The sequence below is a fragment of the Pleurodeles waltl genome, chromosome 9, assembly GCF_031143425.1.
Source record: "Pleurodeles waltl isolate 20211129_DDA chromosome 9, aPleWal1.hap1.20221129, whole genome shotgun sequence".
NCBI lineage: Eukaryota > Metazoa > Chordata > Amphibia > Caudata > Salamandridae > Pleurodeles > Pleurodeles waltl.
In genome coordinates this window covers 683625919-683650737 of record NC_090448.1, presented here as the reverse complement: position 1 = coordinate 683650737, position 24819 = coordinate 683625919, and the positions used below count along the sequence as shown (strand labels likewise).

Genomic DNA, 24819 nt, shown 5'->3' with positions numbered 1-24819 from the left:
TGCTCTCTCTGCTTTTAAATTTATCACTATAGACAAGTGACTTCGTTTACCAATTTCAATTGGCACACTGGACTCCCCCCCCCCCCCCTTATAAGTCCCTAGTATATGGTACCTAGGTACCCAGGGTATTGGGGTTCCAGGAGATCCATATGGGATGCAGCATTTCTTTTGCCTCCCATAAGGAGCTCAAACAAACCCTTTCACAGGACTGCCACTGCTGCCTGCGTGAAATAGTTCACACACTATTTCACAGCCATTTTCACTGCACTTAAGTAACTTATAAGTCACCTATATGTCTAACCTTCATTTACTGAAGACTAGGTGCAAAGTTACTAAGTGTGAGGGCACCCTTGCACTAGCAAAGGTGTTCCCATGCAGTCCAGGGCCAATTCCCCAGACTTTGTGAGTGTGGGGACACCATTACACCCGTACACTACATATAGGTCAATACCTATATGTAACTTCACAATGGTAGCTCCGAATATGGCCATGTAAGGTGTCTAAGATCATTCCAAATCTGGTATTGGGGAGCCAATTCCATGCATCCTGGGGGCTCCAACATGGACCCCCGTACTGCCAAACTAGCTCTCTGAGGCTTGCACTGCAGCTATAGCTGCTGCCCCCTCACAGACAGGGTTCTGCTCTCCTGGGACCTGAGCAGCTCAGTCCCAGGAAGGCAGAACAAAGCATTTAATTTGGGAGGAGGGTGTCACACCCTCTCCCTTTGGAAATAGGTGTTACAGGCTAGGGAGGGGTAGCCTCCCCCAGCCTCTGGAAATGCTTTGAAGGGCCCCCAGTCCCTGCTCTGGCGCGAAACCGGACAAAGGAAAGGGGAGTGACCACTTCCCTGTCCATTACCTCCCCAGGGGTGGTGCCTAGAGCTTCTCCAGTGTGTCCCAATCATCAGCCATCTTGTTTTCCAAGGTGTGGGGACACTCAGGAGGCCTCTGAGTGGCCAGTGCCAGCAGGTGACGTTAGAGACCCCTCCTGATAGGTCCATACCTGTTAACGTAGCCAATCTCCCTCTCATGGCTATTTAGGGTCTCTCCTGTGGTTTCCTCTTCAGATTCTACTTGCAAGTTTCCAGAAGGAATCCTCTGAAACTACTACTTCATCCTCTGACCTCGGATCGTCTGCAGACTGCTCCAGGAACCTCTGTAATAGCAACAAAGTATCCAGAAGGGCTACCTTTCCTCTGCAACTTAAGCTACAGCCAGCAACTGCAACAGTTTCCATGGTGTGCACGCTCTGGGGACTCCTTGTCTTCATCCTGCACCAGAAGGACCGAAGAAATCTCCCGTGGAGTGACGGAGTCACTTCCCTGCTCTTGGAGGCACTTTCTAAGTTGACGACCGGTTCTCTTGGACTCCTCTCCTGGCGACGAGCATGCTCCTTGGAACACAGGTGGTGGACCCCTTCGACACAGACTCTCCTAAGGTCCTGCTGTCCAAATTGGAGGAGGTAAGAGCTTGCCTTCCCCATTAGCAACAGAACCCCTGTACACCTTATCATCTTCACCTCCTGGGGCCTCTCTGCACTATTTGAAAGAATCCTTTGTGCACAGCCTGTCCCAGGTCCCCAGCACTCTAGCCTGCGACGCTCAGCTCGCTCAGTTGTCCTCCGGCATCGTGGGGCCTTCCTTTGTAGTGTTGTACCAACCGCAATTTGCACCTTCTTTGTCCCTCTGTCCTGGGACTCCGGTGGATGCTGCCTGGTCATCTGTGGGTTCCCTCCAGTGTTGGGAGCCCCCTCTGCCTCCTCAGTCCGAGTTGAGGCCCGAGGTCCCTCCTAGGCCCAGGCAGCTCCACTTTGACCCAAAACGTGACTTTGCTTGAACAAGGCTTGTTTGACGAATCCAGCGCCGGAACTTGCCTGCATCAAACATCTCTTTGTGGGACATCCAGTACATCATGCACGAACCCGCAGATATCTTCCTTTGGTGCATTTCTGCAGTCTTCGTCCAACCGGGGACTCTTCTTTTGCACCTTCATCTAGATTGGCAGGTGCTCCTGTCCTTCCTGGAACTTCTTCCGACTTCTGGACTTGGTCTCCTCCCTTTGCAGGTCTTCAGGTCCAGGAATCCACCATTTGTTGTTTGCAGTCTTGCTTGGTTCTTGCAATAACTCTAATCACGACTTGTAGTGTGTCCTAAGAAAACTTGAAGTACTTTACTCCTACTTTCCTGGGCTCTGGAGTGGGGTATTTTACTCACCATTATGGTATTTTTACTCTCCCAGTGATTCTCTACACACTACACTTGTCTAGGGGGGAATTTGTGATTCACATTCCACTTTCTTAGTTTATGGTTTGTGTTGCCCCTAGACCTATTTTCTCCCATTGCATTCTATAGCATTTCCTATTGTTTGCACTATCCTATGTCTAATTACTTACCTTATTTTGGTGTCTAGTGTATATATTGTGTATAATACTTACCTCCAGAAGGAGTATTGCCTCTAAGATATTTCTGGCCTTGTGTCACCCAAATAAACTACCTTTATTTTTGGTAACACGGAGTATTGTCTTTATTTGTGTATAAGTACTGTGTAACTATAAGTGGTATTGCAGGAGCTTTGCATGTCTCCTAGTTCAGCCTAAGCTGCTCTGCTATAGTTACCTCTATCAGCCTAAGCTGCTAGAACACTACTACATTTCACTAATAAGGGATAACCGGACCTGGTATAAGGTGTAAGTACCCAAGTTACCCACTGCAAACCAGGCCAGCCTCCTAAAATATGATCGTTTTGTAATGTTGTTTTCTTACACTTAGAAATAATGCACCTGAAGTAAAAGTAATTCTAGGCATTGAGAACTGTGTCTTACACTTACATCAAGCACATGGGTTTGGCACAGCCCTTCTGCCCTCACTTACAATGCTAGAAGAGGTAGTATTAGTTCGAACTAACACACTGTAAAAAGGCTGCATTATGAAAGCATGCATTTCAGGTTTAGAACCTATAAAAAGAAGTACTTGCAATGCAATAAGTCTCGCATTTGCTTGAGCTAGAGCTATTGGCATTTGCCCTGCATGTAACTAAATCACTTCCATTTACCTTCTGCCTCTAACTTCAGCAAAAAATGAAAATGTTTTCATTTAGCATCCTAATTTAAATCTGCCATGCTAATTCTAATAGCATACTACTTTCACCACTACACCATCAGAGTTGCTGGCTGGCTAACACAATTCCCCAATAAGACACAGGACAGCCACAGAGGATAAATAAACCAGAAGGGTCTAACAAATTATCAAGAGTGTTCAAACACTCATAGTGTAATAAGGATGTTAGGTTGGCCTGAATCAATAATTGTAATAAGGAGAGATTATTAAAACATATACAATTATCATATAAACCTTTATCAGAAATACACTTTTGGCATTAGACTGTAATGCTCAAAAAATATAATTTGTAAAAAACATAGTCACGTAACCATATTGTTAGCGCCTTGAGGGCTTAACCTCCTTAAAATATACAGGAGAAAGTATTGCAGCATAACCATATACTTAGCCCCTAATGGGTGTTTTAGGGCTAGCAGGCCTACTGCAATGATATTACAAACAAGGCCTTTAAAACAAAACTTCTGCCAGCTGTAAAACAAAGGTTCTAGACATGAAAAAGCTTAAAAAGCACTGAATGGTGGGAGGGTTTATTATTTTGGGGTCCCCACTAACCTAGTCTATGGACCCAGAGATGATGGCGACAGAGCGTATTGAAGGTGGCCCCATTGTCCTAGGACCACCACAGGCTGAGTTATGAGCAAATAATTGTTTTAAAAGTAATGCCCTACAAAGCATTATGGGCAAGTTTTCGTGCCGCAAACATTATAGTATGTTGACTGCGATGCTCAGAACAGCCCCTAGAGGACACCACAATAAAAAATGCATTTGTTTGAAATTTGGTAATGTAACCATACAGTCAGCCGTTACAGAGCATAACCACATTAAATAAATGGGAGAAAGTAATGCAATGTAATCATATATGTAGCCCCAGAAAAGCATAGTGGACTACACTTTTTCAATGCTAGCAGGCCTATTACAATGACATTACAAACAAGGCCCATGAAACATAACGTCTCTCAGCTATAAAACAAAAGTTCCAGCCATGAGAGTGTCAAGGATCATGCCAAAACAAGTCAGTAATCGTGTGAAAATAAGTAAACATGTAAAACATTCACATCAAATTATGGTTGGATAATATGACATCAGTACACTTTAGGAAACAAATACAGTGGTTACATATTTGCATTTGGTTACACTACTTGCCTCCATGTTTGCATTAGGATATATGTGCATTTATTTACCAAAAGGGAAGTCAAGGCAGTGACCAGACTTTCATTGCAGAAGCATGTGACAATAAACAAGGTGCTTGATGATTCATCTCCAAAGACAGCTACCACATGATCCATGTGTATGACTCATCGCACTGCAACAAGAGACCAGCTATAAAACCCACCCCAGTCAATAAACCTTGCTTTGTTTTCTTTACTCATGAAGCATTTGGATTTAATCATCAGAGCTGAAATTTTAGCTGAAATCTTTACTTACAGGATGAAGCATTCCAGACTTCAATTGACCTTGACCCAGGGATCAAACCATGCCCGAAAGGAAAGAAGAAAATCTTAAAAGGTAATACAAAAAATACACAGCACTTCACAGTATTAGTTTACTAGGACAAGACATTTAATTAGCAAAGGCACAAGAACTAAAAGAGATCTAATGCTGATAACATACCTTAAGTAAGTTTAACCCTTAAGGAGGATTTTGATTAGTTCCTTAACCACTTGTGCAAAAAAGAAGAATTTATAGAACTTTTGCCTTTTATGAATATCGTGTTGAATTGTTTCATGTTGCTGTACTATTTCTATCCAAGTTAAGTTTTGCATTACTTCAGAGAAAACCAAGAAACAAGTTTACTGAAGTGAATTCAACTTCTTGCAGTTATAAAAAGACACCCAGGAAGCTGTATGTATGAGCACGTAATATGACTTAATGTACCAAAAAAAAATAGTAAAACTTGTGAAGTCATGTATGATTTGTGAGTTGGCAATTCAAATATTTTATTTTATATCGTTTTAGATGTCATCCATGATCTTAACCTCCAACACATCTATTCCCAGTGAGAATTAACCATGAAGCTTTCCACACTGCGGCCTTCCAATCGTATGCAGGTACATACATCTTTGTAGGATTTTAGGGAGAGTTTAGAGTGATAAGGGCGGGAGTTCATTGATCAGAATTGAGCTGAGCGTACATCTTCCTGGAAGGCCCTCCTCCCTGAATCTTACCTACCACTCGGGAACTCACATATAATTCTGAGGACTAGGTAGGGAGTTAGGAGGTGGGTCCCTATTGTCTGCGCTGTGTTTTTGGTGCTGCTCTTCTCTCCAGGTAAGAGCGTACCATAATCACTGTCAGAGAGAGCTTAAACATTTAATGAATGGTGGTAGGGGTTATTGTTTAGGAGTCCCCACTGACATAGTGAGGGGGCCCAGTGTTTTGAAGGTGGTCCCATTGTCCTAGGACCACCACATGCTGAGTTAAGAGCAAATATGTTTTGTAAAAATAATGCCCTGCAAAGCATTATGTGGCAAGTTTCCGCGACACAAATATTTTAGTATGTTGATATGACTGTAATACTTAGAACAACCCCTAGAGGACACACAATGAAAATATAATTTGAAAAAAAAATGGTCATGTAATTATATAGCAAGCCCCTAGAGGAGATAACCAAACAAAACAATGGCAATAAATAATGCAGTGTAACCATATATTTAGCCCCTAGAGGGTGTAGTGCATTATACATTTACATAAGTAGCAGGCCTATAGCAATGATATTATAAACAAGGCCTTTAAATCAAAACTACTCCTAGTTGTAAAATAAAAGTTCCAGCCATGAGAAAGCTCGAAAAGAAACTGAATGGTGGGAGGGGTTAATATTTTGGGGTTCCCGCTAACCTAGTGTGGGGATCCAGAGATACCCTAGACAGAGTATGTCATGCTGAACATTTTGGTGGTGGTCCCATTGCCCTAGGACCACCACAGGCTGAGTTATGAGCAAACATGTTTTGTAAAAGGAATGCCTTGCAAAGCATTATGGGGCGAATTTCCTGAGTGCAGTGAATATTTTAGTATCAGCTCTCCCGCTGTGCCGGGAGAGTTGCTTTCACTTTGAGGATTTCTCTTTTACCTAAAGAATTTACCAATTTCAAGTGTTTTAAGGGGAGAGTCAGAAGAAATTACTATGATGAGCAATGTGACCAGTGCTTCAATACTGCCCGTGGAGTTTGTGCTGTTCTGCACTATTCGCACTGTAAGCGCCATGGGCATCAAGCGGCATGAATGGGAGAGACAAAAGGAAAAGTTTGTTCGCCCACACTGAGGTATATTGGCAATCGTGCAATAATCCATGTAACAAGGGCAGTCTGCAAGGCGTGACAAAAACAGCCTCAAGGCGGGACAAACGTAAAGCATTTACTAATGACATCAAGTGATTTTTAAAAGGCAAGCCCAGGAACAAATGAAAGTGATGGGCATGAGATGGGCATGGTTAAAAACCCACAGTACTTACAACAGGTAAAAGTGCTTGCACGCTCAACCTAAAAAGACTGGGTTGTTGCAGCAGCAACGCGGTCCCCTGCGTCGGGCGTCTCTTAAACCAGTGAATCCGACTAGGTATGGCAGTGCTGTTCAAATATACGTATTCCTTTTGTGTTGCTAAATATACTTATCTGGCGTATTGGTGCTTATTACTTCACTTAACAGAACCTTCATTGCAGGTTAACATTCTTTCGGAAGCAAGCTGACCGTCACTTACAATTAATATGCCTTGTGACCTGGCCTGAGAATCACAATAAAACAATGAGTGACTAAGTTGATATTGCTTGTAATATACTTTTCAAGCTTAATTAAGCACTTACTAAAGGTGAGTATAAACGTAGGTTAAATGCAGTGGTTAATGTGGATTGATATGAGTCCTGATGATGATACTTGAAGATGAGGCCAAAGTTGGCAAGCAGATTTACCTTGCAAGTAATAAAGCACCATGAAAATGTAGACGAAATTTCTAGTAAGTATTGGTTATATATTCATAGAAGAATTCAAGTGTAGTCTCGGTAATGCGTAATGACGGGTCTCGTGCACAGTCACCATGTATGCAATTAGCACACAACCCGGAGTGAATAGTGCTAAATTTATGATTCCTGAATTACCTGTATGTTAGACCTGACATCCTCTTGGCGTGGTGTTCCCCCAAACCTTTTTTGCCTTCACCCCCTGTTTTTGCTGAATTAATTTTTGTTGGCAGTAGGACTGTGCAGCTTACACCTCTAACCAAGAATAAAGTGCTTGTGCTCTCTGTCTCTGAAACATGGCACAATTGGCCTACACGTTATTGCCACCTTAATTTACTGATGAGTCAGTACCCAAGGTCTGTAAATTATGTGCTACTAGTAGGTTGCAGCACTCATTGTGTCACCCACTAAAGTAGTCTTTTAAGACTTGTCTCAGGCCTCCCACTGCAGCCTGTAGTGCAGTGTTAAACTGACATTTTGACCTGGCAAAATAAACCTTTTGCCAGGCCTAAACCTTCCTTTTTAATACTTATGGTATCCCTAAGTTAGATCCTAAAGGCTCATAGGGCAGGGTGCATTGTATTTAAAAAGTAGGACATGTGTAATTAAGTTTACATGTCCTGACAGTTAAAAACCCCTAAGGTTGCCAGGCCTAAACCCTCCTTTTTTAAGTCACCCCTAAAGTAGGCCTGTAAAGGCTCATATGCCAGGGTTCATGATATTTATAAAGTAGGACATGTGGATTTAAGTTTTACATGTGCTGGCAGGAAAAATCTCCTAAAGTTGTTTTTCACTGTTGTAAGGCTATCTCTCCCCTAGACTAACACGATGCTACCTTATTCCAGTTATTAAGAGCTTATCAGTTTTGGATGAGATAGTGAAATGCATAATTTAAAATCCTCTATATTGGTAAAGTCTGATTTTAAGTCTATTCCGAAAATGCCACTTTTGAAAAGGTTATACCAAAAAAGTGATGAATGGAATGCTTGAACTGATCTCAGCCACTAGCCATCATTACTTTGTATACCATGCCAGCTCAGTTTGGACCCAGCTATATGCAAATCAGTCTTGACCCTGAATGACGATGGATTGGGATATGTCCCAGAGTGCTAGACCTGAAGCCTTATTATTCTTCCTCCCACCTGTTTGCCTGTATCCCTCCATTTTCTCATTTTTTCCTGGTTTTAGAATCCTGTGCATCTTACCACTTCTAACCAGTGCTAAAGTGCTTGCGCTCTCTCCCCTAAATCATGGTAACACTGGTTTAACCCCACTGGCATATTTAATTTAATTAGAAGTCCCTACTGAAGTGCACTGCATGTGCCCAGAACATGTAAATTACATGCTACTGGTGGGTCTGCAGCACTGATTGTGCCACCCACCCAAGTAGCTTCTTTAACATCTCAGGCCTGCTATTACAGAGCCTGTGTGTGCAGTTTTAAACTGCCATGTCGACCTGGCAACTTAAACCTCTGGCTAGGCCTAAACTTTCTCTTTTTATAAATATATGTCACCCCTGAGGTAGGCCCTATGTAACCTACAGGGCAGGGTGCCATGTATTTAAAAGGCAGGACATGTACCTTTGAGTGTTACCTGCCCTGGTAGTGAAAAACTCCCAAATTTGTTTTTCACTACTGTAAGTCTTATCTCTCCCATAGGATAAGGATTTGATTACCTTATTACATCTTATAACTGTCATTGTCAATCTGGATGAGAAACATTTGTCAAGTTTGGTGTTTCTGGACTCATAATTTAAGATCATAAGTTATGGTGACATCAGATTTTAAATTGCAGTTATAAAAATACCACTTTTAGAAAGTTGCCATTGTCTTATTTTAGCCATTTGGTGCTGTCTGCCTGTCTCCAATACACATCTGGGGTGGGGTGACTGCTGGGCTGGTTTGTTTCCTCTACACAGCCACACATAAAAGGAGCTTAGGTGTGACTGATAAGCATTCAACATCCTGATGGGCTGTCCTGGGCAGGATGAGAGGGAGGGGCAGACCCTTACACCTGAAAGGCAGTGTCCTGCCAGACAAAACGAGCTGCATACCCCATGTAGTGCGACTGGAGTCAGGGCAGGAAGGGAGGATATCTGTCCACTTCAAAGACCCTTCATTGAAGTCTTCTGCACTTCAAATGCACAACTGGGTATAAGTTCTGGACCACTGAGACCACTAAATCAGTACACTTCTGGACCTGTGGATACTCTGCCAGGAGGAAGGACTGCTATGCTGCTGCAAGGACTGCCACTCTACTGAACTGCTGCTCTGCTCGACTCCTGCATCGCTGAGCTGACCTGCTGTCCTCCTGCCTGGGAGCGAGAAGGCCTGGACCTGCATCTCTCCATCCCAGAACCAAAGTTACTTCAAGAGCTTGCTGGCTTGCCTCCTGCTCTGATGTCTCAGGGACATCAAATGCTTCTGTTCAATCTACAAACAGCACCTGGACTTTGCTTCCTTCATGCCCTGCTCTGCCAAGTGGTGCCAGCCCAGTCCAGGGCACTTGGAAGTGAGTATAAAGTGCTGCATCTACCAGATCAATGCCATTGCACCGATCGAAGCTGACACATCAACTACTGCGAAATCGGAATTGACACATTTCCACTGTTGCTGGGACAGGCACATTGCATTCAGAACTGCTGCATCACCTCCGGACACACAGCCTTGATACCAACGCATTGCTGGTACTGCAGGGAGATAAATTCCCACCCCCTCCAGCGTGGATTAACTCAGCACATCACATTCAGAACTGTTGCACTCAGAAGAGGCGCATCACACCAGAAACCAATGCATCCCCGTAGTTGAGTGGAGAAATCTGGTGCAACACCCCAACTGCATGGGGATCATTGACACATCTCGTGCTTCAAGGTGGATGAAGGCACTCTTGCTTAGCAGACCCTTGTTGGGGGTGTCCTGTAGTCAACCTGCGCTCCATCAGGGGCAGCCTGACCTCTTGACTTTGTCCTGGTCCAGCGTGACTTGAAAAACCTCCATAGGTGCTTATTGTTTCTAGGCGATACTTTCACATTTATTCTTTAAAAATGTATATCTTGACTTCTACTTATTGGATTTTTGTCATTTGGGTCGTTTTCTTTATTAAATGAAGCTTTGTTTTTCTAACTGGAGTGGATTATTTTTGTGTGATGTTTTTACTGCTTAACCGGTTCTGTGCCTTGGACGAGGTCACCTCGTCCAAGGCTACAGTTCTCCTGTGCCTTGGACGAGGTCACCTCGTCCAAGGCACAGGGGAACTTGGGGGAGCGTTAGCGCGCCCCCCCGTGCACCCCCCTCCCCCCCAAGGCGGGGATGGAAGGGGAAGACCTTCCCCTTCCACCCCCCCTGTGACGTCAGCGCGCTGATTTGTCACAAGGGCCTCCCCTCTCTTTCAATCACTGGGGGAGGCCCGGAGGGGCTTCAAAGGGAAGGAAATGTATTTCCTTCCCTTTGAAGTCTCTCCCAGGGTTTCAAAAGCCGGATTGCTTGCAATCCGGCTTTTGAAACCCCACTAGACCCCAGGGATTTTTTTATTTATTTTACAAAGTGACATAAGGGAGCGACCCCTTGGGCAAGGGTCGCTCCCAGGGGGGGGGCATTTTTCAGGAAGGCCTTTTCTGCCCACCGTGGGGCACCAGGGATCATTTTTTTATTTTTGTTTTATGTTTTTTTTTTTTTAAGGTGGGGAGCGACCCCTTAGGCAAGGGTCGCTCTCCTAGGGGGCAAATTATAATTAGGCCTTTTCTGCCCTCCTTGGGGGCAGATTGGCCTATTTTGATGAGGCCAATCTGGGGGCAGAAACCACTAGACACCAGGGAGTTTTTTCTTTGCGTGAATTTCACGCAAGGGGAGCGACCCCTTAGGCAAGGGTCGCTCCCTGGGGGGGCAAATTTATTTTAGGCCATTTCTGCCCCCGGGGGGGGGGGGGGGACAGAAACCTCTAGGTGCCAGGGCAAATTTTTTTTTGTGTTTTTTTTTTGTTTGTTTTTTTAGAGATGGGGAGCGACCCATCAGGCAAGGGTCGCTCCCCTGGGGGCAAATTGTATTTAGGGCATTTCTGCCCCCCTTGGGGGCAGATTGGTCGATTTTAGGTCAATCTGCCCCCAAGGGGGCAGAAACCACTAGGCACCTGGGATTTGTTTTTTGGCGCCAATGTCACGCAGGGGGAGCGACCCCGTAGGCAAAGGTCGCTCCCCTGGGGGGCAAATTGTATTTAGACCATTTCTGCCCCCCTTGGGGGCAGATTGGTCGATTTTAGGTCAATCTGCCCCCAAGGGGGCAGAAACCACTAGGCACCGGGGATTTGTTTTTTGGCGCCAATGTCACGCAGGGGGGGGCGACCCCGTAGGCAATGGTCGCTCCTGGGGGGTGGGGTGGGGGGGAATTTATTATAGGGCATTTCTGCCCCCCCCCTGGGGCCGGCTGAGCTAGAGGCCAAACTCCACAGGTAGGCACGTTGCAAAAAACACCTCTGTTTTCTGTGAAAAAATATGTTGTGTCCACGTTGTGTTTTGGGCCATTTCCTTTCGTGGGCGCTAGGCCTCCCCACAGAAGTGAGGTACCATTTTTATCGAGAGACTTAGGGGAACGCTGGGTGGAAGGAAATTTGTGGCTCCTCTCAGATTCCAGAACTTTCTGTCACCGAAATGAGAGGAAAAAGTGTTTTTTGGGCCAAATTTTGATGTTTGCAAAGGATTCTGGGTAACATAACCTGGTCAGAGCCCCGCAAGCCACCCCATCTTGGATTCCCCTAGGTCTCTAGTTTTCAAAAATGCACCGGTTTGGTAGGTTTCCCTAGCTGCCGGCTGAGCTAGAGGCCAAAATCTACAGGTAGGCACTTTGCAAAAAACACCTCTGTTTTCTTTCAAAAAATTGGATGTGTCCACGTTGCGCTTTGGGGCATTTCCTGTCGCGGGCGCTAGGCCTACCCACACAAGTGAGGTATCATTTTTATCGGGAGACTTGGGGTAACGCTCAGTGGAAGGAAATTTGTGGCTCCTCTCAGATTCCAGAACTTTCTACCACAGAAATGTGAGGAACATGTGTTTTTTTAGCCAAATTTTGAGGTTTGCAAAGGATTCTGGGTAACAGAACTTGGTCAGAGCCCCACAAGTCACCCCATCTTGGATTCCCCTAGGTCTCTAGTTTTCAGAAATGCATAGGTTTGGTAGGTTTTCCTAGGTGCCGGCTGAGCTAGAGGCCAAAATCTACAGGTAGGAACTTTGCAAAAAACACCTCTGTTTTCTTTTAAAAAATTGGATGTGTCCACGTTGCGCTTTGGGGCATTTCCTGACGCGGGCGCTAGGCCTACCCACACAAGTGAGGTATCATTTTTATCGGGAGACTTGGGGGAACGCTGGGTGGAAGGGAATTTGTGGCTCCTCTCAGATTCCAGAACTTTCTGCCACAGAAATGTGAGGAACATGTGTTTTTTTAGCCAAATTTTGAGGTTTGCAAAAGATTCTGGGTAACAGAACCTGGTCAGAGTCCCACAAGTCAGCCCATCTTGGATTCCCCTAGGTCTCTAGTTTTCAAAAATGCACAGGTTTGGTAGGTTTCCCTAGGTGCCGGCTGAGCTAGAGGCCAAAATCTACAGGTAGGCACTTTGCAAAAAAACACCTGTTTTCTTTAAAAAAATTGGATGTGTCCACGTTGCGCTTTGGGGCATTTCCTGTCACGGGCGCTAGGCCTACCCACACAAGTGAGGTATCATTTTTATCGGGAGACTTGGAGGAATGCTGGGTGGAAGGAAATTTGTGGCTCCTCTCAGATTCCAGAACTTTCTACCACAAAAATGTGAGGGACATGTGTTTTTGTTAGCCAAATTTTGAGGTTTGCAAAGGATTCTGGGTAACAGAACCTGTTCCGAGCCCCACAAGTCACCCCATCTTGGATTTCCCTAGGTCTCTAGTTTTCAGAAATGCACAGGTTTGGTAGGTTTCCCTAGGTGCCGGCTGAGCTAGAGGCCAAAATCTACAGGTAGGCACTTTGCAAAAAACACCTCTGTTTTCTTTCAAAAAATTGGGTGTGTCCACGTTGCGCTTTGGGGCATTTCCTGTTGCGGGCGCTAGGCCTACCCACACAAGTGAGGTATCATTTTTATCGGGAGACTTGGGGGAACGCTGAGTGGAAGGAAATTTGTGGCTCCTCTCAGATTGCAGAACTTTCTGCCACAGAAATGTGAGGAACATGTGTTTTTTTAGCCAAATTTTGAGGTTTGCAAAGGATTCTGGGTAACAGAACCTGGTCAGAGCCCCACAAGTCACCCCATCTTGGATTCCCCTAGGTCTCTAGTTTTAAACAATGCATAGGTTTGGTAGGTTTCCCTAGGTGCCGGCTGAGCTAGAGGCCAAAATCTACAGGTAGTCACTTTGCAAAAAACACCTCTGTTTTCTTTCAAAAAATTGGATGGGTCCACGTTGCGCTTTGAGGCATTTCCTGTCACGGGCGCTAGGCCTACCCACACAAGTGAGGTATCATTTTTATCGGGAGATTTGGGGGAACGCTGGGTGGAAGGAAATTTGTGGCTCCTCTCAGATTCCAGAACTTTCTACCACAGAAATGTGAGGAACATGTGTTTTTTTAGCCAAATTTTGAGGTTTGCAAAGGATTCTGGGTAACAGAACCTAGTCAGAGCCCCACAAGTCAGCCCATCTTGGATTCCCCTAGGTTTCTAGTTTTCAAAAATGCACAGGTTTGGTAGGTTTCCCTAGGTGCCGGCTCAGCTAGAGGCCAAAATCTACAGGTAGACACTTTGCAAAAAACACCTCTGTTTTCTTTCAAAAAATTGGATGTGTCCACGTTGCGCTTTGGGGCATTTCCTGTCGCGGGCGCTAGGCCTACCCACATAAGTGAGGTATCATTTTTATCGGGAGACTTGGGGGAACACTGGGTGCAAGAAAATTTGTGGCTCCTCTCAGATTCCAGAACTTTCTGCCACAGAAATGTGAGGAACATGTGTTTTTTTAGCCACATTTTGAGGTTTGCAAAGGATTCTGGGTAACAGAACCTAGTCAGAGCCCCACAAGTCAGCCCATCTTGGATTCCCCTAGGTCTCTAGTTTTAAAAAATGCACAGGTTTGGTAGGTTTCCCTAGGTGCCGGCTGAGCTAGAGGCCAAAATCTACAGGTAGGCACTTTGCAAAAAACACCTCTGTTTTCTTACAAAAAAATGGGATGTGTCCACGTTGCGTTTTGGGGCATTTCTTGACGCGGGCGCTAGGCCTACCCACACAAGTGAGGTATCTTTTTTATCGGGAGACTTGGGGGAACATAGATTAGCAAAACAAGTGTTATTGCCCCTTGTCTTTCTCTACATTTTTCCCTTCCAAATATAGGAGAGTGTGTAAAAAAGACATCTATTTGAGAAATGCCCTGTAATTCACATGCTAGTATGGTCACCCCGGAATTCAGAGATGTGCAAATAACCACTGCTCCTCAACACCTTATCTTGTGCCCTTTTTGGAAATACAGAGGTTTTCTTGATAGCTATTTTTTACTCTTTATATTTCAGCAAATGAATTGCTGTATACCTGGTATAGAATGAAAACGCACTGCTGGGTGCAGCTCATTTATTGGCTCTGGGTACCTAGGGTTCTTGATGAACCTACAAGCCCTATATATCCCCGCAACCAGAGGAGTCCAGCAGACGTAACGGTATATTGCTTTCGATAATCTGACATTGCAGGGAAAAGTTACAGAGTAAAACGTAGAGAAAAATTGATGTTTTTTTCACCTAAATTTCAATATTTTTCTTTGTCAGTTGTTATTTTCTGTAGGAAACCCTTGTAGGATCTACACAAATGACCCCTTGCTGAATTCAGAATTTTGTCTACTTTTCAGAAATGTTTAGGTTTCTGGGATCCAGCATTGGTTTCATGTCCATTTCTGTCACTGACTGGAAGGAGGCTGGAAGCACAAAAAATTGCAAAAATGGGGTATGTCCCAGTAAAATGCCCAAATTGTGTTGAGAAACTGGGTTTTCTGATTCACGTCTGCCTGTTCCTGAAAGCTGGGAAGCTGCTGAGTTTAGCACCGCAAACCCTTTGTTGATGCCATTTTCAGGGGAAAAACCACAAGCCTTCTTCTGCAGCCGCTTTTTCCAATTTTTTTGAAAAAAAACGAAATTTTCACTGTATTTTGGCTAATTTCTTGGCCTCCTTCAGGGGAAGCCGCAAAGTCTGGGTACCTCTAGAATCCCTAGGATGCTGGAAAAAAAGGACGCAAATTTGGCTTGGTTAGCTTATGTGGACAAAAAGTTATGAGGGCCTAAGCGGGTACTGCCCCAAATAGGCAAAAAAAGGCCTGGCACAGGAGTGGGGAAAGGCCTGGCAGCAAAGGGGTTAAAACTATAATAACAACATTCAAGGGAGCCACTGTGATAGAACAAGCGCTACTGCCAAAAGAAATAAGCCAAAAACGACTGGCACACTTAATAATTTCGTGTTCCTACACTATGATTAGATGTTAATAAACTTACTTTAGGCGTTTTTTCTACGATAGTTGCACTTACTTCCAATCGACCTACCACTAATATGCGGACAGTATGTTTATTTATACTGTTCGCGTTAGCTCCCTGCACCGGTTAACAGACCATTGCGGTTAGAGCAGAAAATTTAAGAAGCGTTCGGCCTTTACTAATTTATTACTTCCCTGATGTTTCACATATTAACAGGCTAGAATGTTGGAATAACACTATTCCAATCTCCCCGGTTAGCAAACCTAACCAACGTTGCAAGCTGTGCGCGACTTTGTCGGGAATGTCGGCCATGTTGGAACCAGGCAACGCGAGACCAAACGAGACCTCCATGATGTGTCTGGCGTAAACTCGTTTTCAAACAGAGAGTGCGAACGGAAACAAGGATTATGAAGTGAGTAGCTTTAGTTAAAGTCGTATGTAATAGAAGTAGGCTACAAATGCATTCCAAGTCTTTTTATTTAGGACTTTTCGTGATTGAGATTCACTTATAGGTGATTTTGTCCAGATCCAGAATATGTAAAGATACTCTTGAGTGATACGTTAGCGTGGTTGTATGCATAATTAGCCTTTGGCTCCGCTCCCATAATATCGATCAAGGTGGGCTATGTAGAAGCCTATAGGTGGGCAGTTAAGAAGCCTAGGTGGGCCATGGGCCAAGCGAGCAAAAGTCTACAACAGATTTTTGGAGATCTGCTTAAGCTCTGACGTCTGTCTCATATAGCCATGCTTAATTTGTGAAAGTAATATTATCATAGCTTTAGTGATGTTGGATCTTAGTGGGTACTACCTTAGCAATATCTGGCGCCCATTCTTCTGTCTTAATTTTTAAACTTCGTTTAATGGGAGCTTGCAATCTCTGTCTTTAGTTGTGTGAACCCTGCTGGTCAGTTGTGGTTTGGGTATGGATGTAAGATAATTAGCATTCTTTCTCACTGAACACAACAACTTCTTCATGGCTTAGTTGGGTGTGTAAGGTCCTAGTGAAAAAAACTATGCAGCTTTCCATTCTTGGTTCTACCCAAAATGTTTTTGAGCATGCACAGCAAATGTCTCACCTGCAACCCCACCACCGCCAAAACCAACCTTCACACTGCTCTCCTCGACACCGCCAACTGGATGACAACTAACCACCTCAAGCTTAACTCCAACAAAACCAAGATCATCATCTTCGGTCCCAACAAAACCATATGGGAGCGACTCCTGGTGGCCCACTGCCCTAGGCCCCGCTCCCACCCCTGCAAACCACGCCCGCAACCTCAGCATCATCCCGGACCCCTCCCTCTCCATGACACAACAAATCAGTTCACTAACCTCCTCCTGCTTCCACACACTCCGCACTCTAAAAAAAATCCTTCAAATGGATTCCCCCAGAGACCAGGAAGACAGTCACCCATGCACTCATCAGCAGCAGACTAGACTACGGTAACGCCCTCTACGCCGGCACCACACTCAAACTCAAACGCAAACTCCAAAGAATCCAGAACACAGCCGCATGCCTCGTCCTTGGTCTCCCCCGCCACAGACGAATCTCACCACACCTCAAATCCCTTCACTGGCTCCCCATAGACAAGAGAATCACTTTCAAGATCCTCATCCACGCACACAAATCCCTCCACAACACCGGCCTGACATACCTTAACGAAAGAGTGAACTTCCACACTCCCACCCGCAACCTCCGATCAGCCGACCTCGCACTAGCTACAGTCCACCGCATCCAACGAAATACTACAGGAGGCAGATCCTTCTCCTACTTCACCCCCAAGACCTGGGACTCCCTCCCCACCAACCTCCGCAAAACCAAAGACCTCCTACTCTTCAGAAAAAACCTCAAGACATGGCTGTTTGAACAGTAACCCCCCTTCGCCCCCCCACCCCCTCCACAAGCGCCTTGAGACCCTCATGGGTGAGTAGCGCGCTCTATACATTTTTTTGATTGATTGATTGAAGAGAGATTGTTGTATCCAGGGTTATGGAATTTAATAAAATATCTACTTGTCCATCTGACAGATAACTTCTTAAATCTACTTGTCCTGTAATAAATTCTACTTGCCCCTTTGTTGCCATATAGTGAGGTGATACATTATGGCAACAATCTCATTATGTAAGAGCTGTGAAAGCCTCTCTGATTATACCAGGGCTAATGCTATAGTAGGGTTTGAATACTATCAATTTCAAGCCCTACTATAGCATTTTCATTATTTTCCCACCATTCCACAGATCTACATGCTGGGGCTGGAGGAAGCAATAAGCAATAGTTCCAGGTCTGGCATACCTTTGACTCTTTGCAAACTTACTAACTTCCATGTTTTAAGGATTTTCTCATACGTGGAAAGGTTGAAAGTTTACTCCTGACAAGGGCAGAAGCAGAAGTTCTTCCAGGTTTGGGGACAACGTGTTTGGAGGGAAAGTGAACTTGTAAATGCTCAATAGATTTTCACATGAGCAAATCTACACATGCATATCTGTTCATGCTAAAATACACCTCACAAATATTTTCTATGAGTACAATTTCCTGGTCTACTTCTGTAAATTCATGTGAATTAATAAAAGCCACTAATGCAAAGACATAAACCATGGGTACACTTTTGTAACTTTCTTTAAGAATTGGGCTCCTAGTTATGTCTGACGTTAACCAAGGCATTTTGTTTTTAAATAAAATTCTATTTCTCTATCTATCTGTTGGCTGGCTTTACTGTGAGTGACCACATTCTGCTTTTCTGCAAGGAGCCTATTGGCACACAAAGTAGTTTTGTTCAGTGCCAGGAACTACTGTGACAATGTGTGCTTTTTGAGACCAGAATTTCTTTTTTGTTTTTTGCCAATGTTTGTAACACTGCGGTGAGGGCCTGGCAGCTCCAACAAAAATAAAGTGTTTCAAAAACTATGTCAAAGCAAACACGCAGTGACAAAACCAAAAGACTGACAACCACTGTTGGATCCTTTTGACTTTGCCAGTGCTTGTTTATTTTCATGTTTCCCATAACGTTGCTGAAAATTACACTGATTTTCCATTATCAATATTTTTGGAAATATTAACATGTATCAGTACATTTTACAAAATGATGCTTCAAAGCAAAAGTACCTAATATTTCACAGTAATTTAGCAACACTTTTTTTCCTATTTACATTTTTTTCTGAACATTTTATTTTGAAAGCAAAGAATCGTCAGTCTTGCTTACATGCTTCTGCAAACATCTGCATCTAATCAGAGATCAGAGTGCATGCTGGGAATATTATACACAGCCTCATATTGTTAAACCTTTCAAACGTGTGTACACTTTTTTTTTTTTACACTGTGGAACCACTGTCAGTAGTGCAGTGTGACCTTACAAAGTGTATTTAGAGTGCTCACCCTAATAATAAAGGCTTTGCATTAATGAACCATAAATAAAAGTTCGAACAGTATTAACATTGGACAAAAATATTACCTCAACTGCTGACTTTCCCTTCCCTGTAAACTTGCAGTCACAGGGTTTGTGTTGCAGGGGTTGGGCCTACTTGTCCAAGGACAACATAAACATGAAAACTTGTTGTCCTTGACCTCAAAGAATATGTCCTGGGCGTTGGGATATCGGAATTCCACACCTCTGTGTTTCACTTCAAAAGTTGAGAGCTTTTATGTAAATATTTACACATGGCTAGGCGTTCTCTTTGGGAACTTTGGAAACATCAAAGACGTTTTGGAGAAAACTAGTGAATGGTGCATTTTAATACATACTTGGCTAGTTAAATTTCTTAATTCACTCTAGAGTCTAAACACAATTTTACAGGAGACTTGTCATTTCTTTCCATTAATTATTAAGGAAATGGAATTGTGTATTTCAAGCTCATTGGACAGTTTTAGTGATTGGCACATGGTAGGGATGAGAAAAAAGTATATTGTAATGAAGCATTTCTTTACAGTTTTCTATAATACCTCTTGCTAGGCCTCAAAGAACACTCCAAGAGGATGATTAAATAGGACCCAAAATTACAATGGATGTACATGGAAGGGTTTGATTGCAGTGTCATATAAAATAAAGGGTATTAATGTCCAGCGTGAGTACCCTGAGTGTGTGTTCCGAATTTCTCACTGGAGCATTTAAATATGCCACACATAAGGCGGAATACAAACAAATGTGCCATTCATTGTTATCTATGTTGATTTTTAGATGAGCCCTAGTCCTTGGTGAACTTGATACCAGTAGCTTTCATGTTCATTATTCTACTGAGATCCAAGGTTTAAATGGCAGGCTAAGAGAAAGTGCCTATTAAATAAGATACAATTGGAGTTGCTCCTGACTGAAAAATAGCCCAATCTCCTGAGGCACTTTTACACCACCAGCAAATCACTTAATGGAGTCTAGAAAGTTGCGATAGAAGCCTGACCTTTGTTGGCACAGAGAAATCACTAGTAAGTCACTTTAAGGAGTCTACCTTGTGAGATAGGAGCCCGGCCTCTAAAGGCACTGCTACACCACCCACTGCTGGCTTTGTCAGGACCCATGCAGCAATCTTTATTGGCGCCCCTCTGATCTTCTCCTTCACTGATTTCCTCACTATCATCGGTGCTTAATTTGTGCTTGTTTCCGGTGCTAAGCACCAGCACTTATTTTTGAGGGCCGGGGTTTATTCTTTGGCCTCAAGCATTTGCTGCGAGTAAAAGACACATATGGGAAAGACGGAGGAAGAGAAAAACAAAAAAGCGTCACAAAGGGAGAAAGTAGAAAGTTGCTAGAGTGAGCTGAAGGATCCGGGAGTGTCTTTATTTGGATGAACTTGGCATAGGTAAATATGGAACTTGGAATTAAAACAGTAATGTACACAGTTTTGGTAAAAATGGCAATAATCTATTTTAAAAGTGGACACTGCAAAAATCAACAGTTCCTGGGGGAGGGAAGTACAGGTTAGTTTTTCAGGTAAGTAAAACAAGTTCAGTCTCCAGGGCATAGGCAGCCCACCATTGGGGGTTCAAGTCAACCGTAAACACCCAGCACCAGCAACACAGGGCCAGTCAGGTGCAGAGGTCAAAGTAGGGACCAAATAGCATAGGCTCCTATGGAGACTAGGGGTGCTCCGGTTCCAGTCTGCTAGCAGGTAAGTAAGTAAGGTTGGCTACAACCCCTTTGTGCCTTCTCCCTGTGGGGAGGGGGGCACATCCTATTGCGGGGAATCAACCTAAGCAAGACAGAGGATTTCCTAAGGCAGGGGTCACCTCAGTTCAGGACACCTTAGGGGCTGTCCTGGCTGGAGGGTGACTCCTCCTTGTTTTTCTCATGATCTCCTCCGGACGTGTGGGCTGTGTCTGGGGGGGTGGGCATCTCCACTATCTGGAGTGCTCTGGGGTACTGTAACACCAGGCTTGAGCCTTTGAGACTCACCGCCAGGTGTTACAGTTCCTATGGGGCAAGGTGTGAAGCACCTCCACCCAGTACAGGCTTTGTTCCTGGCCATAGAGTGCACAAAGGCACTCACCCCATGGGGCCAGAAACCTCTCTGGATGTGGCAGGCTGGCAGAAACTGGTCAGCCTAGCACTAGTAGTTGGACTGGTATACGGGGCATCTCTAAGATGCTTTCTGTGTGCATTTCTCAATAAATCCCACATTGGCATCAGTGTGGATTTATTGTGCTGAGACGTTTGATACCAAACGTCCCAGTATTCAGGGTAGCCATTATGGAACTGTGGAGTTTGTGTTTGACAAACTCCCAGCACATATACTCTTTATGGCTACCCTGCTCTTACAATGTCTAAGAATTGGCTTAGACACTGTAGGGGCATAGTGATCATGCAGCTATGCCCTCACCTGTGGTATAATGCACCCTGTCTTCAGGCTGTGCTAGAGGGATGTCTTACCTATGCCACAGGCAGTGGGTTGTGGGTATGGCACTCTGAGGGCAGTGCCATGTCGACTTAGTCTTTTTCTCCCCACCAGCACACACAGGCTGTGAGGCAGTGTGCATGTGCTCAGTGAGTGGTCCCCAGGGTGACATAATACATGCTGCAGCCCTTAGAGACCTTCCCTGGCCACAAGGCCCTTGGTACCAGTGGTACCATTTATAAGGGACTTATCTGTGTGCCAGGGCTGTGCCAATTGTGGGAACAAAGGTACAGTTTAGGGAAAGAACACTGGTGCTGGGGCCTGGTTAGCAGGGCCCCAGCACCCTTTCAATCATAACTAGCATCAACAAAAGGCAAAAGGTTAGGGTGTAATCATGCCAACAGTGGCATTTTCCTACACTCAATGTGTAGGAAACCTTACTTAAAACAATGAGGACAACAAGGTGGAAGAGTCACCCATACTGATAGTCATTATGTGGGAAAAGTGCATGGTTTAGGGAACTAAAGGGGCAGATTAAGTTTTCATGCTGCGCACTAACTAATGTTGCTGCACATATTGCGTGAAAAGCAGATTGCACGTCAGAGCCATACCTACTATGATATAGTGCTGTAACTGTCTCCTATAGTGCTGGCGTACCTTGGGCTACCTTATGCCAATGCACACAATGCACACCTTGCTGCAAGAGTGTTTGTATGATGTCAACCTTAGGTTTTCTATTGGAAGGGTAACCACCTAGCACCATATTCTATGTTTTGACCAAGCTTAACATTTTAGCACTTTATTTCTGTGCCGTGTGGTACAGCACACATACAATGTTGGAAAGATTTGAAAAAACAAATACATCTTTTTTTCTAACTTTTTACATCTGCCTCAAGGAGACATTCATTTTGATGCCAATTCCTTTCTACCCAATTTAGAAGATAGGGATCAGTGTCAAAATCCATGGGTGAGTGCACAGGGAAATCAATGTACCACCCATGGCATGCCTCCTTGACATAAAGTAGTGCATAGTGCTACTTTAGTGCGCAGTTCATATTTTGCGCTATAAAGCAAGTTCCAAACATCAGTTTGCACCAGGTTTGCATCACTTTTGTAATGCAAACCAGGTGCAAATTGTTAATAAATCTGCTCCATAAACGTATGTCAATTACTGGGGTCTCGTACTAATAACATTTTGAGCAACTTTAGAATAGCGAAAGATTGAAGGGGAAAATCAATAAGCTTCTCAACCTATGCCTTTCAATTTACATGCAATACTTTGATGCCAGTTCATAGCTCAATATGCTCAATTACTTAATGAACACCAATTAACAAAAAGATCTCTGCGACCAAAACAACATACCACTGAGCTGTCATGTGTTGTGCAAGTCACACGTTGTGCTTTGTAGCAGGAATATTTACTCTCTAAGCTACTATATCATGAGTCACACCTGTGACTAGACAACTCTTAGATCTTTCCCTCAGCCGCATTAACTACCGGAGTTATTATTCAGGTGTAATATCTCTTGAGAACTACCACTCGCGCAATGATCTTAGTAGGCTTGTCCTACCTCAATTCAGTCTGTCATGCAGAGTGTGCCCCCTAGACCTTGGCTCCTGGTGCAATAGCTATCACTGACACCACAAGTAGGCCACTTTATGGAGTCTACCTAGTTGTGATAGAAACCTGACCTCTGGAGGCAATGTTTCACCACCATTAAATCACTTTATACAGTCTACCCAGTTTTTATTGGAGTTCGACCTCTGAGGCACTGTTACTCCTAGAGTAGACCACTTTATGGAGTCCACCCAAGACCAGCAGAAGACCTTACACTGTGAAGGCACGGTTGGACCAAGATAGGCTTAAAACTACATAGCATGGTTAAATCCATCTTAGCTGCATACACTCCACTATTGCATTGAGACATGTCACACAATGAAAACAAGCCAAACCTATTGAATTTGTTGCTTGAATGTGAATTTGCCTTGAAAAAACACAGACAAGAGGCGTTTGGCAGAGCAAAAACAGTTTGTTTAATAAAATATTACAGCTGGGAGAACATTTACAGAACTGGTGTCTGAGGGCTGTCTCAAAGTACAGTTGATCTACGCGATGTTTTATATATTTCTTTGACTACCATAAAACAATTACAGCATTCCTTTTAGGGTAAAGAGTGTGAACAGTTGACTTTGAGTCACAAATGCATGTGGGCTTCGACCTTGCATGGACAAAAGGGCCAGCAGATGTCCGGGCCGAGGGGTGCATGATGGCAGTGTGTTGCTGTGTTCTGATTGGATGAGTGTTCCTAATTACATGTGGCATCTGACTTTATGGTGTTTGGGAATGCAAACACCCCTCTGGCCATGAGTGCTTTATTGGGGCCAGTCTCCTGGGACCGTTGTGGTGTCCCTGCACTTATCTGTGGGACCGAGCTTGAGTTTCATGTTTGCAGGTTTGTTTGCTGGCTATGTGCTGCCCCTCCTGTGACCTCTGTCAGTAACCTCAGGCCTAGGTTTCAGAGCCTGCCTGACCACGTACTTTGGAGTCGGTGTTGATGGAGAGTTAATGATGGGTGAATTCAGTAATGGTGATGTGATTTCGTTGTTATATGTGAACGTATCATTGTGAACATCGCCGTGGACTTTTTCAATATTAACAATTTTGCGAATGCTTTTTTGCGATATAAGATACATGATTAATACTTATGATAATGCTGAGAATAATTAGAATTGCAAGTGCTCCAGTTCTGTGAATATGAGACTATTAAACATTACTAAGGTCTGTGAAAGTGTGGCGTCCTTGGAGTGTCTCAGTCACTCCAGTATTTACCTGTGAAACAATTTCCTATGCAGTCTCTCTTGGTTAGACCCTTATGACCTTTTCTCCCCACATGTTTCTGAATTTGTCTATTCCTTCTACATGTACTTCCTTGTGTCACCTCTCATTACCAAGTCCTCTGTTTTTTTTTCTCCCTCTCTCTCCTCACCTGCAAATACAACATTTTCCTTTCCTTTGGTGCAGCCAGTACTTAGACAACTGTGCCCCTTAATCAAACACTTTTACATTAAATGGTATTTACAATTAGCACATATGTGACTATTGTTCTGTTCACCCTGTAGAGAGGCCAAGGTTTGGATGAATATGTACTCTTAAAACGTTTGTGCCACTTACAGGGACTGTGACAAACCTGCACTGTCTTCAGCCTCTGCTCCAGACTTCTCAATTGTGCCCCATCATGAACATCCATACACATCCTGAACTCACCCAGACATCAAGCGGTACCTCGGCTCAATGTGCGTCACACAAGTTGCATGAAAAAAATATGAAAATGCAACACTGAAGAAAGCAAATACAGTTATGCAAATCAATCACTATTTTGCCGGTAAAGTTTTTCAAAATCTATTTTTACTGGCATTTTCAGTAACACATAACACAATGATTGCCTCATGTAGTAGCATCAACATATATTCTGTACCAAGA

At 44.0% G+C, this 24819-nt stretch overlaps 1 protein-coding gene across 2 annotated transcripts in view; it reads left to right on the top strand.

The window, feature by feature from the left end:
- Window positions 1-15796: 15796 nt before the first annotated feature.
- ERCC2 (ERCC excision repair 2, TFIIH core complex helicase subunit) overlaps window positions 15797-24819 on the top strand; it is a 1394405-nt gene continuing 1385382 nt past the window's right edge. The window contains exon 1 of one of the 2 annotated variants that reach the window (XM_069207765.1): window positions 15797-15930. In XM_069207765.1, coding sequence (XP_069063866.1) covers window positions 15926-15930 — 5 coding nt within the window. In that variant the 5' untranslated portion in view covers window positions 15797-15925. The remainder of the gene's footprint in view (window positions 15931-24819) is intronic. The other variant, XM_069207766.1, reaches the window with a different exon arrangement.